The sequence below is a fragment of the Hyaena hyaena genome, unplaced genomic scaffold, assembly GCF_003009895.1.
Source record: "Hyaena hyaena isolate Hyena2069 unplaced genomic scaffold, ASM300989v1 scaffold_846, whole genome shotgun sequence".
Taxonomy (NCBI): Eukaryota; Metazoa; Chordata; class Mammalia; order Carnivora; family Hyaenidae; genus Hyaena; species Hyaena hyaena.
Window position 1 is genome coordinate 407,681 of NW_024081478.1, and position 19,049 is coordinate 426,729.

Genomic DNA, 19,049 nt, shown 5'->3' on the forward strand with positions numbered 1-19,049 from the left:
CTAACTTCAATTGATATATGGATGGCAAAATTCTGTTAACGAATAGATCAGCAATGCTTCTTTGTAATACCACTTTTATCCTGAAGCTAGTCCTTGTGTATGTAACAATATTAACAGCAAGTTCAGGTACACCCAAATATCTTCTAAATCACAGGTCTTCTTGTTAATGATAATGCTTTGTATTATTATTTATAAACCCAGGATAGAGTTCAACTTCTATTGTGATTCCATGCTTCTCCATTCTAGCCAGTTAATATCCAGCTGTCAGTCTTTCACGGCTGAAGCTCTGAATTCTCAGGGAAGACAGCTGTTTGATAAGGGAGTCACAGGTGCTCCTGGTTATTATCTGAGTAAGTTTTTGGCAGTCCTGGAAGCTCATCATAGCCTGTGAAAAATGATGTTCCTTGTCTTCCAATGGGGGAAATCATTATAAATATTCCTCTTATTAATAAGTATCACAAACAGTTTCCTTTGTGAGGAATTGGTGTTATTGCCATTTGCTCTGTCTTCTTCCCTCAGTGTAGAGAAAGAGTTCAGTCACTTGTGTGCAAAGACCACTCCAGGATATTACATCAGTCTGAATCAAAGGATTTCTTCCCATCCAGAAAAATCATTGATCCAAACTGCATGAATATAAATAATATACAATTTGCAGGCATTTCAGCTTCATATGCCATGGATATAATTCATAGACACTTCACTCTAGATACCAGTCTTTGAGGCAATCCATTCTCGATACTGAGTCACTCTTGTATAGACACCAGGTTTTTTGGGAAGAGCACACGATTGTCCCCAACTTACTATACCAACTAAGTACCAGATGTCATGATTATCATAAACCAGAGGTCCACCAGAATCGCCCTTGAGAAAAAACAAAAATATTTAATATTAATATTATAAACTCAGGAGCAAGGCCATTTCTGTCATTCCACAGACAAAAAGGAAACTGGCATACAGAACATGAAACCAGACTGAAGATAGATTATATAATATTCCTCTGAATTTGAGTTAAAATTATGTCCTCAACTTTAAAGTGCATTGTTTTCTAGAAAGGCTAATAGTCATTCACATGAAACGGTTACATTATTTCTGGTTTAGCATTCTTGGATTTTTTTTTTTGCTAGTTTTTTTAAAGTTTATTTTAAGAGAGAGAGAGAGAGAGAGAGCTGGCACAAGTTGGGGAGGGGCAGAGAGAGAGGGATAGAGTCCCAAGCAGGCACCATACTGTCAGCATGGAGTCCAATGCAGGGCTCAAAATCATGAACGAAGAGATCATGACCTGAGCCAAAATCAAGAGTCGAATGCTTAACCAGTTAAGCCACCCCCGTGCCCCTTTGCTAGTTTCATTAAACATTTTATGTATGGGTTAGTAAGTATATATAAAAAATATTAAATATGAATTTAGTATTTATGGGCATAGGTGGAAAGTTTTGATGATCTCTGAATATTGTTAGCTAGACTCTATGTTATAGACTGATTCTTGGTCTCCTTGGTTTTCATGCACCTAATTCTAATTATTCTTGCTGAATTTTATATACACACCACTAAATCTGTTTTGGAATAAGGACAGTTAAGTACATAAACAGATATACATGCACAGGTTAAAAGTGTGGTCTTGCTATTTAAACTGCCCACATTTCAGGACTAACTCTATTAATTACTGCCTATGTGACTTAGGCTAAAATATGTAACCTTTCTGTGCTTCTTCTACCTCAATCATTCATTCTTTTATCAACTACTTATTCAGCTCCAACTATGTGTCCTGGGCTCAGAGCCTGGAGTCTGCTTCAGATTCTGTGTCTCCCTCGTTCTCTGCCCCTCCCCCACTCATGCTCTGTCTCTCAAAAGTAAATAGATGTTTAAAAAGACACTATTAAACAAGCTCACAAATCAATGCAAAGTGACAACTATGATAAGTGCTATGGAAACATACATAGGGGAGTTTGACTGGTCAGGGAGATCAGGAAAGTTTTCCATGATGAGATGTAATTGAGCTGACCATGAAAAGGAAGGTGGGAATATAACATGTTTTAGGCAAAGGGAACAGTACTGCAAGTGCTCTGTGACATGAAGAAGCCTGGCACACGCAGGAGCCCGGGGTAGGGGAGGGGGGGATAAAAAGGAGGACTGAAGAGAAGACAACAAAGGGGCAAGTGACTGTGATGAGGCTGCAAAGGTCAGGGAAACTAGTCCTGGACAAACGCTGAGGGTCTTGCTTAGAAGTTAGAAGTTACGTTTTCTATCTTAAGACTGCAGGTAAGCCACTGAAGTGTTTTAAGAAGGAGGTTGACAAGATCAGGTTAGCATCTCGTTAGAAATCTTCCTGGCTTTCATTTGACAAATGGACTAAAGGAGCATATGGATGAATATAAGGAAATCAGCTAGATGACTAATTCCTTTAGATAGGGTAGTGTGAGGAAAAAGTGGGGAAAGGGAGGTAAAATCCATGGAATTAGGTAATCTGTTGGGTATGGGGTAAGGAAAGAAAGCTAAAATGCCTTCTAGTTTTCTGGCTTAACAGAATGACAACAGATGCCATTCACAGAGACAAAATAAAGGAAGAGAATCAGGGGAGGGGAAAAGAACAAAATCAGGTGCAACATTTTGAATTTGAGATATCTTTGAAATATCCAGGGGGAGTTGTCAAGTAGGAGTTGAATACATAAGTCCGAAGATCAAAGGGGAGCTTGGGGCTAACATATAAATTAATGAATCATCTGTCAAAGGATGATATATGAAGCTAAAGAGGAAAATCAGATCCTCTAGGGAGAAAGTATAGAGGAAAAAGAGGAGCAGGCAGAGAATAGATCAAAATTTAATGGCTGAGATTAAGAGAATGAACCTGAAAAGGAAACAGAGAAGAAGCAGAGATGTAAAATGAAAATCATTACAAGCCAAAGAAGACATGAAAGAGGGAGTGGTAACCATAATTGAATGGTGCTAAGAGGTGCGGGGAAAAAAAAGGAATAGGAGAAAAATACTCTTATTGGAGGTGGGTTAGTGGAAACCTCAGGAAGAGCAATTTGAAGTGAAAGGGCAGAAACCGTATTGAAATGGTTTGAAGAGGTAGTGAGAGGTGAGAAAATTGAGACAATGGATATAGACATTTTCCCAAATATTTCATGGTAAAGAGATAAGGTGTGGTGCTAGCTGGAGGCATTATGGGTCAAGAAAAAGTTGGAGGTTTTTTTCCACCTAACTTGAGAGATAGGAGTAGAGAAGAATCTAGATACAAGAGAAATGTTAACTATATTAACTGTGGGTTTAGGTGAAGGCAGGTCTGCGTTCATGGTGTTGGAAGATGAGGAAATTCTCCACTTATGATTTCTATTTTTCTTTGAAAACTGGGAAGCAAAGTCATCAGTTGAAAATAAAAAGTTAGAAAATAAAACCCAGAAGTTTAAGAAAGTGGAAAATGTTGAGTAAGTTCAGAGAAAGGTAGATTTGGAAAAAAAAAAAAAAAGAAAGAAAAATAGTAAGATTATCACTTTTGTTATCTGAAACCTATAGTGGAACCATTGTGTTCTGTTGTATTTTTTCCAGGAGGGTTTGATTTCCTTGATGCAGCAGAGAGAGAGAGAGTAGGTAGTTGAGTTCTTCCATTTTTGGGACTTGGTCAGACAGAAACACTGAAAAGACAGATCAATGAGAGAACTTGGGATATTAGCAAAAGTGTTCATAAAATGATTAATAGTGAAATCTAAGTTGGACAAGTGGACAATGGAAGAAAGGATAAATGGAATGTGATAAAGCAGAGAAGCGACAGGTCTTACTGAAGTTGAAGTGATATTTTATTAGGCCAACAAATATCTGTGCCAGGCACTGATTCAGATGTTGGTAATACAGTAGTAAATCAAATAGACCCCCAAAAATCTGTGCCTTCATGAAGTTTATATTCTCATTTAGTGGGAGAGACAGACAATAACCCATCTAAATAAAATAAATTGTTTATTGGATGGCGATAGAAGGTAAAGGGAAAGATAAAACAAAGAAAGAACACAATGTACATTTGTGTAGGCTGTGTAAGTTGGGGAGTGAGGACAGGCAGACAGGGGTATAGCATAGAGGGAATGGCCAAGGGAGCAGGAATAGATTGAAATGTAGGCAGGACCTTATATAGGAAGATTTGGGGAATTAGTGTTTTTAGAGATGAAACAAGGCTCAAGATGTGACCCTAGAAATGTGGCTGAGAAGTGGAGGTGGATGGGAGTAGGAGGCCTAGGAACTAAAAATCTAGCATTTAAAATGGGTCTGTGATTATAATGCAGGCCTCGGATGGACAGGAAGCCCCTTTCAGGTGTCAGTGTCATTAAATTGTGAGAGGGACAGAGAGACTTGGAGGTCAGGAAATGAAACCAAGATACATGAGAGATAATGCCAGAGATGAATAAGGTGGTCTTCAGAGGAGAGGTTTCTCTGTCTTTTGTTTCCAATTTTGTTTAAGAAAATAACAATAGAACAGAAGAGTGATTATTTGAACCAGAAATAGGGAGCAATAGACTTTAATCTCCCAATTTGTGAAATAGGTGTAAAAATAGTACCTCTTTGATTTCACTATTTTAAATGAAATAAGCACTTGACTTGACATACAGTAAGCACTTAATATAAGAACTTTTTAAGTTATAATTATTAAATAAACTGAATTCTTGGTCAAATAGATGACTTTTTTATTCTCCTAGGGGAAATGTATGCCAAATTTAGAAATAGCTAATTGAAATTTATTTTTCAAAGTTTTGAACTTGACTTTGGTCTTACCTTACATGCATCTACTTTTCCTTCCATGAATCCAGCACATAACATTCCTGAAGTTATCAGGCCATCATATACATCCTTTCTGTTACACACATCCGTGCTTATGGTTTCCACCCTGGCTTGCCGAAGTTTGTTTTGCGTGGGTCCTATTATACAAACACATACACACAAGCAAAAAATATGTTCTTTGAATATAACTATGTCTAAGACATGGAATATATATGTGTTGTATATTCCTAGGAACAAAAGCACAAAAAAGATTATTTTATTAACATTAATTATTGTCTAATTTATGTTCTGTATCACAAATGTCTAAATTCAAGGAACCATACATAGGCATACCCCAATATTATACCATCTCTGTGAATCTTCAAACCATTAGAAATCCTTACACCTACATGTAATAGTGTGTGTATACACTTTTTTTTTTTCATGAGGAGAGGGTTCATCACACTCATCTTGACCAACCAATGTACTTCGGGGAAGTATATTGATTTTCTGAAAGATATTCATGTAAAAACCAGTACATGAGCTGCACAGAGCTATGTTCCCTACTCTGTGCTATAGTGTATTATTTAGAGGTGGCTTAAAACGTGGGAAACAGACCCAATGCCCACAATATGCCATCAATGTGATGCCAGTACAGGGCAAGACTGGAGTTTAGGAGAAGAAGGTAAAGAGCATATGCCTCCAGATTGAAGCTGCTAGTGAATAGACTTACACTAGCGATAAAGGAAGAGAACACAAAAGGAGACATAACATCCCATGTTGGAGATACATGGGGCATTTGGAAATTTCTTATATAATCAATTTCTATCAAGAAAAAAAAAAGCCAGATTTAAATATATATTAGCAGGATCGCCTGCGTGGCTTAGCTGGTTAAGTGTCTGACTTTGGCTTAGGTCATGATCTCACAGTTCATGGGTTTGAACCCTGCGTCAGGTGCTGTGCTGACAGCTCAGAGCCTGGAGCCTGCTTGGTACTCGGTGTTTCCCCCTCTCTGCTCCTCCTTTGCTCTCTGTCTCTCTCTCTCAAAAATAAATAAACATTAACAAAAAAATTTAATATATATTAGCTTTGGTCTCTTACTTTTTTTCAGGCTATCTTTGACAGAAACCTAAACATTTATTTCCCATTTTATTCTGTGTTTTAAGTTTATTTTGAGAGAAAGAGAGTGTGTGTGTGTGAGGAGGGAAGGAGAGAGAGAGAATCCTAGCAGGCTCTGTGCTCTCAGCACAGAACCAGACACAGGGCTCAAACCCAGGAACCAGGAGACCATGACCTGAGCTAAAATCAGGAGTTTAAAATTTCCCATTTTAAAACATTCAATTAATCTCTTTTTAGAGTGGAATGAACTGGTAGCTAGAAATCTTAAATTCTGGTCTTTGATTTATAAAATTTTAGAACTCATCTTTTTGAGCCAACCAGGAGGTGAGATAGATGAAAAGAAATGTATGTTAAATTTAGTAATCAAAGTGAAAAATTCTCAAAACATTCACAAAATACTTTTATGTTTATGGTCATCATAAATCCCCATTAAATGAGGAAGTACTTAGACAAGAAAGAAAGAAAGAAAGAAAGAAAGAAAGAAAGAAAGAAAGAAAGAAAGAAAGAAAGAAGGAAAGAAAGAAGGAAAGAAGGAAAGAAAGAAAGGAAGGAAGGAAGGAAGGAAGGAAGGAAGGAGAAAGAAAAAAAAGAAAAGAGAAAAGAAAGAAAGTTATCAGTAAGATTGTGATCTGAAGTATATGCTAACTAGGAGTTTCCACATTGGGAAATATACAATTCAGAATCATTTACTCCCTTATAGTCCCATAGTATTTTGTCCCTTCTTGTAGCACCTAAAATAGTCAGATATGCTCTTTGCAATTAGCCTCTCCCCTTTTTAATCATTGCTCCAATTAATTGTGAATTTAAGGAGAGGGACCTGATTCCTTCTGCTTTTTAACCTACAGATTCCTGTTCTGCTCTGGCCTGTACACATTGGAAGCATCAACATTATTTTTATGAAAAGTCTAAAGAGAGATTCCCTAGACAGTTTGTTAGAGCTCAAAACAAACGTGTGTATTAGGTTGAATCACTCACCATCATCTACAATGGATCCAAAACCTGTGACAAACACACTTGTTTTAGGTGGCAGCTTTATAGATGAATCTGGGAGGCAAACTCTCTGGACTATATTTGAAAACTCAACTCGGGTGGTAAGCTGAGCCAAAGCAATGTCATTTTCATTTGTTTCTCTGTGGTAATTTTCATGAAGGATAATTTTCCCCAGGCTTCGTTGCACTGCAGGTGGGGTAATAGTTGTACCAAAAGTAACAATCCATTGACTTGGGTCTTTATTTCTGCAAAAAATCACAGGATAAGGTTTGTGATGCTTACCTGTGTCGTCTAAAAGAGATGGAGATTGCATTTCCCCCACCTGTTGGGATTATGCTCCTGAAAAATCTCTCTGGTGAGAGAATTTGCAGTTTCTGGCCTCATGGCAGAGAGATTAAAATATTAATGAGACAAATGAAAGTACAAAAGCCCCTAAAGATATTTTGAAATTTCCATGCTTTGTTTGGATTAATAATACTAATGGGTATTTTGTAATTAATTGCCAATCTTTTAATTCATTGTTCATTACGAACTCTTCAGATTCCCTTCCTTCTATAATTTCAATTAAATGTGCAGAAATTCATTTTGATTTGTTTTGGGTAATATGGACACTAGGAGGCATTTTCCCTGTGTATCAGATACTCCATCTATTCTGACTTTATGACTCACTTGTTGGCTCTTGTTTCTGGGTCTTACCGTGATCTTTGGGACAAAGTATGATCTGGCCTGCTTCACAAACCCTCATGTGTACACAGGTTTGTTTTTCCGCCTTCCACCCACACACAGCCCCGATATTCAAGGGCTAAGCAGATTTACCTAATGTCAGGCTGTTAAAGGTTCTCTCCTGACCCCCAATCCCTCCCCCTACACACACACCCCTGCCACCCTTTGATCTGGCCTGCTCAGTCCCTCTTTCAGGCTCTCTCTTCACGCAGAAGTTTTTCTCTCTCACAAGCTTACATTACAAGCAAATTCAATCTAGTTCTATTATATCTTTACTCCCTATTCATCCCCAAAGCCCAGTTCCCTCTTTTTCTAATTATCCTGTAAGGAATGACTAGAAATACTGTATATAGAAACTTGAAATTCTCTATGTAAAGGAAATTTATGTAGAAGGAAATCACACAGAGGAGAATTCATAAAGGGGATTTCCTCGTTCATGCAGGATTACTGTGTTGGTGAATCATAAACTTCTTAGTGAAAAACCAGAAAGATCAGTGATTTCAAAGTACTCTGTGCTGCCTCAGGGATGAGCAGGCCTGGTGGGTATAGGAGTAGGGAGGGAGAGGAGGAGGGACATGGTGGGGCCGGAGATGAGGAAGACTATTTTACTTATTTATACTTTAAAGAAAAGTTTAATTTGATACAGAAATCTTAGGGCTGAAGCCTTTTTTTGAAAACTAGAATTCTTGGAGATAAGAAGACGTATGTGATGTCGGTCCTTAAGGAACTCATAAACTAATTGAGTAGATCAAATAGAGACATCCTATCCCCGGAGACCTGAGTGGCTCAGTTGGTTAAGTGATTGATTCTTGATTTTGGCTCAGATCATCATCCCTAGGTTTGTGAGTTCAAGGCCCACATCAGACTCCATGCTGTCAGCATGGAGCCTGCTTGAGATTCTCTCTCTCTCTCTCTCTCTCTCAAATAAACAAACATTAAAAAAAATTAAGGAATACCCTATTACTCCATGCATTGTCTTCCAGAAAGGAGACCTCATTTAAAAGGCCTAGTTCAATCCATGCCTTATGGATAAGGACACTGAAACTCGGAAGTTAAATGGCTTGCCCAGTTATGTGATATATCCAGCTGGTTAGTGTCAGAGAGAGATGGCCTGGGGATCCTGACATGTTGTCAAGAACTTTTTCCCCATCCACACTGGTTCACAAAGGTTGGGGTAATTTTTCATGAACATAAAGGTATGAAGATTTGTCTTAAACACAGTTTTTTAAATTACGCTATTTCTATAAAAAAATACACTTATAAAAATTTAAAAGCGATTTGGATAATTACGATATTGTCTTCAAAGTACACTGCATTTTCCTTCACGACAGTAAAATGCATTATGCAATTACACGAAATTGCACTGGGAACAGACTCACAGCAGCTGAACCTACTTGCGGAAGCAGTGAGCTGCTGTCAGCAGCCATGTGTTACTGATGAGGCTGGCTCCGCACTGGTGGCCCGAACCTATGAGCTGGAGGCTGGCCTGCCATGGCCACTCCCCTTCCATGGCTGTTTCCCTCCCTTGGACAATCCTTTCAGTAGAAGAGGATGCTGGTAAAGGCATGTTTGAAGATGTCATCCGTATTCCGCAGCCTGTCGCAGAAATTTATGTTAGCTTGTTTTCATGAAAAGGAAGAGAAAAAAAAAAATGCATATCCTGATTTGCACTGGGTGCAGATTCTTCGGCAGGTTATTGTGCCTGCTCTTCTTTTGTTTCTTTGTTTTTTTAATTTAAATCTAAGTTAGTTAACATATGGTGTAATAATGGTTTCAGGAACAGAATTTAGTGATTCATCGCTTACATGTAACACCCAGGGCTCATTCCAGTAAGTGTCCTCCTCAATGCTCTTTGCCCATTTAGCCCATACCCCTTCCAGCAACCCTCAGTTTGTTATCTGTATTTAGGAATCTCTTATGGTTTGTCTCCCTGTTTTTATCTTATTTTTGCTTCCCTCCCCTTATGTTCATCTGCTTTATATCTTAAATTCGACATATGAGCAAAATCATATGAGATTTGTCTTTCTCTCACTGACTTATTTCACTTAGCATAATACACATTGTCTAGCTCAATCCACATTGTTACAAATGGCAAGGTTTCATTCTTTTTGATCACCTGGTAATATTCCATATTACATAGTCCATATACTACATCTTCTTTATCCATTCATCAGTTGATGAACATTTGGGTTCTTTCCATACTTTGGCTATTGTCGATAGTGCTGCTATAAACATTGGGTACATGTGCCTACTGTTCTTTGACCCTTTTGTAGTACTCAGTGTCTGAGATTAATCTATAGGAGTCTTTCTGATCCTATTGAGGTTTCTTGAAGAAATAGTTACTAATACATCAAGGAATTAAGTTAAGTCTAGGAATTAACTTCTGTCTCTCTATATTAAGTATATATGGATAGATATATAGAGATGTAGATAAAAAATTTATTGAGCATCAAAAATATATAGATGCTCTGTTACGTGGTTTAGATTTATTTATAGCAACCCACTTTTCAGATGAGGAAACTGAGTCTTGGAGAGAGAACCTAAATTGCTAGGGTTTACCCAGCTGGTAAGTGATAGAGTTAGACATAAAATTAGGAGGATCTACATCAAAGCTTGTGTTCTTGCTCCTGAGAGAGAGCCCAGTACTGAATGCAGGTTATGATTCTCCCTTGATGTGCATTTATAGATTGTCTTTGCAAGCCCTGAATTTAAACAGTCTTGAACAATAATGCCTTTTTTGGTTTTCTAAAATTTAAAAGATTAGTTTTTTAAAAACAAATTCAGGGGCACCTGAGTAGCTCAGTGGGTTGAGAGCATCTGACTTTGACTCAGGTCATGATCTCATGGTTCATGAATTTGAGCCCTGCATCAGGCTCTGTGCTGACACCTCAGAACCTGGAGCCTGCATCAGATTCTCTGTCTCCCTCTCTCTCTGCCTCTCTCTCACTCGTGCTCTCTTCTCTCTCTCTGTCTCTCTCTCAAAAATAAACATTGAAAAAATTTTTAAAAAATCAGATTCCCTGACAACAAACACTCAATTTGTTATAGTTTAAATCCACCTTAAGTAATACTGGAAAGCATATTGATATACTTTATTAATATATCTTTCTTTTTTAATTTTAATAAGCTTTATACCTAAGTTGGTATAAAAGTCAAACTCATGACTCCAAGATCGAGTCACATGTTTTACCAACTGAGCCAGCCAGCTGCCCCTATTAATGTACTTTTTAATTATTTATATTCTTATTAAAAATACTAGTTTTTTGCAAAAAGGAATTTTTTTCAGAAACAGGTTAAAAATAGATGCCTGAAATCATATTTATAGATTCATCATAATTCTCTCAGCGTTAAATAGCTCCAGTTGAAGGTGACTATAAAATTAAATAGATGGGATTTCTAGGCTAATATATTGGTAATGCCTAATAGATACCTTCTCTCCCAATTTCCTCTTAAATTATGCAGGGAAGTAATGCTAACATAAGTACTATCTACCAGTTGTGAGCCAGGCCCTTTATGTAGTGTTACATATATTTCTCTAATTTTCACAACTCTCTCTCTGCTAAGTGTCATCCTCACATTGCAGATGAAAAACCTGACTCTGGTATGTTTCAAAGGCAAAGGAGCAAAATCACCACAGCATAAGGAAAGATAAGAAAAAAATTATAAATTCTGTTAGAAATGGCAATAGCCAGTGGGGTTTGAAAGCAACTTCTTGGACTGCCCCAGCTCTAGCTTGTGAACCAGAACCACGTGGAGAATCCTGGTAACATGACAAAGCCATCATCTCCCTGCTGTGGGACTCCCCAACACAGGAAATTAAGCTGCACTGAACTTTTTCCCAGCCAGACAGGAACTATAGTTTAAACCATCCCCCTGTGACTCATAAACTCTTTTCTTCCTATGCATGTATGCAGAAGCCACATTTCCTGGCACACCGTCCTATGGAGAGATACAGGAAAGATGAGAAGTTCCATGAAAATATAGTTACCTCATTCAGTGGTCTGAATGTGAACCCCTCAGATTAATGTCAAAATCCTAACCCTTAGAGGTGATGGTATTACTAGGTGCGGTCTTTAGAAGGTGCTTAAGTCATGAAGGTGGAGCCTATGAATGGGATTAGTGCTTTGTGAGAGTCTCCAGAGAGATCTCTAGCCCCTCTGCTCATGACATGATGATACTTTAAACCTGTGAGTTGGAAGAGAGCACCCACTGGACCTCTCTGGCACCCTGATCTCACACTTCCAGCCTCCAGAATTGTGACCAATAAATTTCTGCTGTTTATAAACTACTCAGTCTATAATATTTAGTTACAGCACCAAGGATAGGCTAAGATGACTCATAAGAAGCATTTAGGCAGTGAAAGAAGAGCACGCATCAGTGAATGCTACATTTGTTGGTGCAAAGGGGAAGAAGATTGATGTACTTTTCACAAATTCTGCTTGTAAGATCAAACCTTAAGCCTGAATCTTACTGTATAGCATGATTAGAGACCCCTAAACCAGATGATATGTAAACTCAGAAGACACACATATTTATGAGTTATTTTCCACAAAAAATTTTAGGAAATGTGTTTGTTATCAGCCAAACTGTTGAAGAAAACATGATCTTAATGTAACAAAACAGCCAAACATGAGAGGGAAAATATGCTGTGAGAAGAGTACACATAACAAAAGAGCTGTCGGTAATCAAATAAAATTCTAGAAATCACGGGGATACATAGAGGATACGAAGTCCACGTGGAAGAGAGAGAAAACGTAACTGCGGACAACTGAGATAAGTGGTCTGGCGGGGTACAGAATTGGTAAGAGTTCAGAATGAAGAGGAGAGTGGCCTGAACTGTAACTAATGATGGATATGGAGAGCAGAAAATGGAATTCAGATAAATCATTGGTGTTCCTGAGGGAGAAAAAAAAATCAGAATGGAAATCAATCATCAAATGTATAATGAAACAACATTTTTCCAGAACAAGAAAAAAAAAAATAGTGTACAGATTGAAAACATTCATAACGTCCTAGTCAAAATTCAGTGCAAAATATAATTTATCTAACTCTCTTGGCAAAAAGTGTAGAATAAAGGTTTCCTACGTTCATCTCAGAGCAAAAAAGTTACCCTATGTAAAAATAAAAAATGCAACAGCCTTAGACTTCTCCTCTACAACAAAACATTAGAAGAAAATGGAATAATGTGTATAGAATTTATAGGGGAAAGTATATAACCCATTAATCCTATTTGAAATTGAGATAATGGAAATTAAGAGAAGGCCGAAAATGTACCTGACAGATATTTTAACAAAAATGCAAGAAAACTGAGAAATTTAACAAGATAAAGCCTAACCGGTTACCACTTTAAAAACATTCTCTTGAATTTGAGAGAATATTAAAAGAGAAATAATTGAAGAGAATATTAAAATACAATGTTAGGTGGCATCTGGGTGGCTCATAGGTTGTGTCTGACTCGATCTAGGTCATGATCTCTTGGTTTGTGGGTTAGATTCCTGCGTTGGGGTCTGCCCTGATAACGTGGAGTCTGCTTGGGATTCTCTCACCCTCTTTCTCTCTCTGCCCCTCTTCCACTTGCATGCACACTTCCTCTCTCTCAAAATAAATAAATAAAACTTTAAAAAATGTTCAAAATACAATGTTAGAAATATATAATATACAGAAAGTGTAATATCAAGAATACTATATAATTTTCTTTTACTACATCCTGCAAGTCATAAAACTTGAAATTGCATTTGGTGTAAATGTATAAATGTAAATGTTTTAAATGTTATAAATGTTCAGCAAAGGGGCTCCTGTGTGGCTCAGTCACTTAAACGTCCAACTTCGGCTCAGGTTGTGATCTCACAGTCTGGTGAGTTCAAGCCCCACGTCGGACTCTGTGCTGACAGCTCAGAGCCTAGAGCCTGCTTTGGATTCTGTGTCTCCCTCTCTCTCTGCTCCTCCCCCATTCATTCTCCATCTCTCTCTCTGTCTCTCAAAAATAAATAAACATTAAAAAAATAATAATGACTAATTAAACATTAGGTGGTTTACAAAAACATAAGATGAGCAAGAAAGGATTGATGAATTCTACTTCTAACTTCTCTGTGGCTTTTATTCATTTTCCTTGTTATGAAATAGACAGTGGTGCATTTTGGAACTTACGGCTGTTGAGAAGATTCCTCATCTTTTTGCTATCAATAGCTGGAATAAACAAAAATTGAATTAGTTGGTCAAAGAATGTGTTCCTGTTTTCATGTGATTTTGTTCAAGTTATCACTATAAGAAATGGTTATTATCCAAAGCATCCATATTTCAAGAGGGCGTGAGATTTTTCAGTCACGTAATTATACATAGCTCGGATTTTATTTGGTCCAAAATGTATAATTTTACTTTGAAATGAAAAGAGAGCATTTTGTTATTTTCTGATTTTTGCTGTGAAATCTGAAAAAGAAACTGGGAAAGAATGGTAAGGATGACTATCCCCGATTGCCTTCTTTGGGAGCTCTAGCATAACTGCAGGGTGCAACCTCCAATTCCCATACAGCTGGTGCTCTCTGTATTAGGTGCGCCAGACCATGCGTGTCAGGCACATGCCTGGTGGCCAATGTAAAAGGGCAGCTCCAGGGAGCCAAGGGCATCACAGACTCCTCACAGCCCCATTTCCGTCCCTGGTCTATAAACAATAGAAATTCCCACTGGGGAGTCTTGCTCCTGGTGAATATTGTAGAAGGTTGCTGCTCAGACAGCGCGCACTAGAGGCATGAAGCTCTGATATACAGCCTGCCCAGGGATCCGCACCCCAGCCGTGCCACTTTTATGCTTCCCTTCTGTGAGATCTTTTCCCCTTCAGACTTCTCTTTATGTTCTTTTAAGTTCAGTTTCATTGTATTTTTGGTTTTGTGTTGGTTTGTTTTGGTTTGCTGTTTGTTTTGTTTGGTTTATTTGTCAAAGAAAATAGAGAAGTATATAATGATTTCCTCAGGAATACTGACTTCCTCAAGAGAAGGAATCTGAACCCCAAACACTGCTAGATGTTTCCTGGACATTTAACTTCTCTTTACTTATTTGACAAGAGATATAGTTGTGGCAGGAGAAAATGTTTGTAGCAGAATTTTGGTTATGGAATATGGTTGCAGAATATAATTATTTGATGTTAAAGCGACAGTCCATATAGTAAAAAGTCAGTGTGCATGACCAAGAAGTCTGAAAAATTATTTTTTAAAATATAAAAATTATTTTTATTATAACAAATCCTTTTAACATGTTTTTATGATGGATATTTATTTTAGCATATATGATCATGCATTAGGAGCAATTATATTATCAGGAATTGAAATTTAATTTGAGATTGCCCTTTATAGAATGTTGAAAAATATCATCTTTTACTTTGGAATATAGCTGATTTATACTTAAGGTAGATAGTACAGTCTTCATCATTTCTAATTCATGAAAGTTGTCATTAATATGTGTGAGGATTCTATCTCAAAATGCATTTTAGGGCGGTTTGTTGAATTCTAACAACAGGGACATTAACCTTAAAATAATCTTTTTCTTAAATTTATGGATACTTCAAGGGGAACAGACTTTCTGCTGCAAAGGGCAATGTTTGTTTTTTTGTAACAAGTCAGGAATCGCTACTCCTTGAAGTATTCACTCAGAGCAATGTACAGAACTGGGGCACCTAGTGCTTGTGAGATGGATGCTAGGGTTTGGGAGGGAGGGATAAGGAACTCAAAAGCCACAGTACCCAACCTTGAAACTTATAATTTGAATCACATGATTATGCATCTCAGTTTGGATTCCAGCTTGCTGTGAGGTAGTTTTAATTTCTTAACATTTTGACTTCATTTTCTTCTCCTTTGGGGGGAAAACAAAATAACTTTTTTGATTTTATTTTGTAAGGAATAAAGGAGGAAATGAAGAAAACATTGTTTAAAGTTAGAAATGATCCAAAGAACCTCCTCACAGATCATGCCAATGATTCTTCCAAAGGAGGTAAACCTTCGTAAAGATGTCGGTTTCCTTGATACTATAGACGCTCATGCCCAGAACTGACCTGTAAAGATCTCTGGGAGTCAGAACACCTGTGCTTTGGTTTTGGCCCCCAAGGCTTGCTAGTCCCCTGTCTTATATCTTCCTTGAGTCTCAGATTCCTTAAAATGCTGAAAATAATACCTATCCTCTCATGCTTTTGCAAAGATCCAACGTGATGCATGGGAAAAAATTTAGAAGCCTTAGCAAAGGCCTTAATCAAATATGAAAATAAATTCCAAAATTAAACTTTTCCTTACAGTGAATTTTTATTTTAGTTTTACGTTGATATATCAGTAGTGAAATCTTAAAATGGGAGAAGACATTGACCTAAGTTCTTATCAGAACTAAAGAGGATTGCAAAGGAATCCCAAAGATGGTAAAAGGACTTACATGTGAGCGTGAATGATGATTTGTTTATAGTCAGAGGCAACTGTTTTGTCTTCAGACTTTGGTATAAAATCCTTTCAATTCTTTTCTTGATTTGCTCAGCACTGTCAGTAGATGGGTATCGAAACATAAGCACCATAAGGATGTTCATACCTTGTTCATCTGGACTAAAGAGCAAAAAAGCATATAAACAGAGATAATAACAATAAAGCCATCTCTCTAATTGTTAACTACTTTTACCTATTAAGATTCCCACTAAATTTTTAAAAATGGATGAAATAAGTGTATATCAGATATGTAAATTATCTCTAGAAATACTGGCTAAGATACATAGCTCAAAAAAATTGTTCTTGCTCCTTAATTAGGTCATAGTCTGCAGGGGGTTGTGAGAGGAAAAGATGTTTATGAAATCATGCTTTATATGCACTTAAACAATTTGCTTTTCAAGACAATTCTAAGCCATGGTAACCAACACCATTTTTCAGCAGTGATGTGGCAAAGACAATGCTTTTTGTCCACGAAACACATTTACCTTTGCCTCCTGAGCACAGGGCTAGCTTTCACTTCCTAGTCTCCTTTGCACATTATTGAAACTCTAGTGAACTCTGGACAATGAAATGTGGGCAGAAATGATGTAGCCCACGTCCAGCCTGGCCCCTTAAAACCTCCCATACCACCCTCCCTGATTTCACTCTTCCTGTATTTGCCAACCAGACACTGACAATCCAGTAGGCAATTCCATTCTACAGTCCCTCTTAGTATCCACGTCCCCTGCTGCCCCTTCTGACTCTTTGGACTCTGTCATGGAAATGAAGCAAACCTTCATTGTGTTAAGTCCTTTATAATTTGGAACTTGATAGTTAAAGTATGGTTTGTAAGTGGATAATAAGAGAAAGCACTTATTTAGGGAAATCTTTTGATAAAAGATTCAAAAATATACATTTATACCATAATATATAGGTCTAGAAGGCCTCTAGTTACCTTCTGAGAATGAATTTAACCTTGAAACATATAAAGAATCAAAGGAGGAAGGAAGGAGGGAGAAAGCAACGTAAGAAAGGAGCAAAAAGTGGAAGAGAGGAGAAGAAAAGGCAGGGTCTCCTTCACCACAAGTATTTATACTCTACCATTAAGAAATGAAGCAGACTCCATTTTTAAAAAATATTTGTATTTTGATTGATAGCCTCAGAAAAAGTTTAAAATTTTTCATCAAAATAGGTAGAAAACAAGATACATTATTCCAGTAAATGCTAAGCCTTTTGGACATCATATAAAAAGTCTATTCAAGGTGGGTTCCAATGATTTATTTTTGACTCATAACAAATGTATGGTTAATTTATGCATACTGCCTCTCATGCAAACATAAAAATGGAAAGGTATTAGAAATAATAACAAAAATACAATGGCATTCAAAAAAAACTTTATTGCAGAGTCATAGTCTGATTGTTGAATAGATTGTTAGAATGACAATAATAAAAAAGAGCTCATCTAAATTCTACTTAACCCTGAGCCGGAGAAGCAGGTGTCTTACCAGTGCCAGTGCCATCCTTCCCCTTCCAGTGTCTAATAACTGACATCACCTCCAGACATAGAACACTTTTCATTTTCCTATTCTGATTGGGCAATGTCTATGCACTACAAGCTGGACTCCTCAGGGTTTATGAAATCTCTGTGTTCCTGTAAAGATTTGCCCGAGGGAGCTGGGCAGTCATGTTGATCAAGTGCTTCTTGAGGATACTGGCTTGAAGTTGCAGACTAAGTATACATACCTCAGTCTGATAACATGAGATTTGATAAACCGACCTCCTCCAGAAGAACGTCGAAATATCCTAGACATCTGATTAGAAAAATTAAACAAGAGAAGTATTAGTCATAAGAAAAATGTTACTCCTTTGTCTTTTCTAGAGAGTTGAGGCAAAGACAAGAATTTTGGTTTATTCCCAGATGGGAACTGGCTTATCAGAGTGGTAAGACTAAATGAGGTTCTAATTTTTGCAGAACTGAATAATTTTAACAAAACGATATACTTTTGTGCAGCTTCTGTAAACCAGGATAACAACAATATCTATCTCAGAAAGTTGTTTTGAAGATTAAATGAAATAAGTTTATCACACATTTCACACCTTGCTTGGCATATAGCAAACTATTGATAATGCTCATTTGACCATTGTCAAATGAATTTAAGTATCTGTGTTATTTTTAAAGGCAGCATCCTCACTTTTAAGAAAGCCCACCCTAAGTTTGTGTTATTTCCAAATGTAGCATCTAGTCCACTGTTTGTCTCAACTCTTTGCTTTCTTTAAAAAAAAATTTTGATGTTTATTTTTTCAGAGAGAGACAGAGTGTGAGCCAGGGAGGGGCAGAGATAGAGGGAGACACCGAATCCAAAGCAGACACAGACACCAAACTGTCGTGACAGCACAGAGCCCAACATGGGGCTTGAACCCACGGACTGTGAGATTCATGACCTGAGCCAAAATTGCATGTCCAACTGACTGAGCCACCCAGGCGCCCCTCAACTCTTTGCTTTTTTAAATGATTATCCCATTACTAGAGCATTTGACATAATAAGTAAGGACATGTCATTTGACTCTGATGCTCTCACTTGTGAGTCATATTTCCATGGCGGGCAGGCTTCTACAACTGGTACCAGGTTCGGAAATAAGTTTCACCACACTCCATACCGTCAGCATTTTATTAGTCAGCTTTTCCAGCCTGAGCCATTGGAGGATTTGGATGTTCAGTGAGCTGACTTCCTGGAACCTAATTCCCAAAAGACTATTGAGGCACTGCCTCACGGTAAAAAGCACTGGACAGAAAAGGCATCGGAAATCAGAAATTACAGGTCCACATAAGTTTACAGAAGGCCCATGGTCAGTCTTGCCCCTCAAATACTAATCCACTGGGAAGAGGGGATGTTGCCTCCCTCACCACAAGATTTGACCCTCTTCTTGTCTCCTTTAAACTAATAACAATGTTCTCAATAGATTTTACCTAGTCAATATTGAATCTCTCTCCTTTCCTCCAACTCCATGGCTGTGATCTAAAATCAGCTCCTTCAAAACTTGTGC

At 37.6% G+C, this 19,049-nt stretch overlaps 1 protein-coding gene across 1 annotated transcript in view; it reads right to left on the minus strand.

Moving 5' to 3' along the window:
- Window positions 1-702: 702 nt before the first annotated feature.
- The window catches only part of LOC120222178 (transmembrane protease serine 11F), a 97,952-nt gene continuing 79,605 nt past the window's right edge, over window positions 703-19,049 (minus strand). Inside the window, exons 4-10 of the mRNA XM_039219890.1 lie at window positions 17,748-17,815; window positions 15,982-16,145; window positions 13,720-13,758; window positions 8,967-9,168; window positions 6,835-7,094; window positions 4,756-4,898; window positions 703-861 (exon numbers count right to left, since the gene is read on the minus strand). Of these exons, the coding sequence (XP_039075821.1) occupies window positions 703-861; window positions 4,756-4,898; window positions 6,835-7,094; window positions 8,967-9,168; window positions 13,720-13,758; window positions 15,982-16,145; window positions 17,748-17,815 (1,035 nt within the window). The remainder of the gene's footprint in view (window positions 862-4,755; window positions 4,899-6,834; window positions 7,095-8,966; window positions 9,169-13,719; window positions 13,759-15,981; window positions 16,146-17,747; window positions 17,816-19,049) is intronic.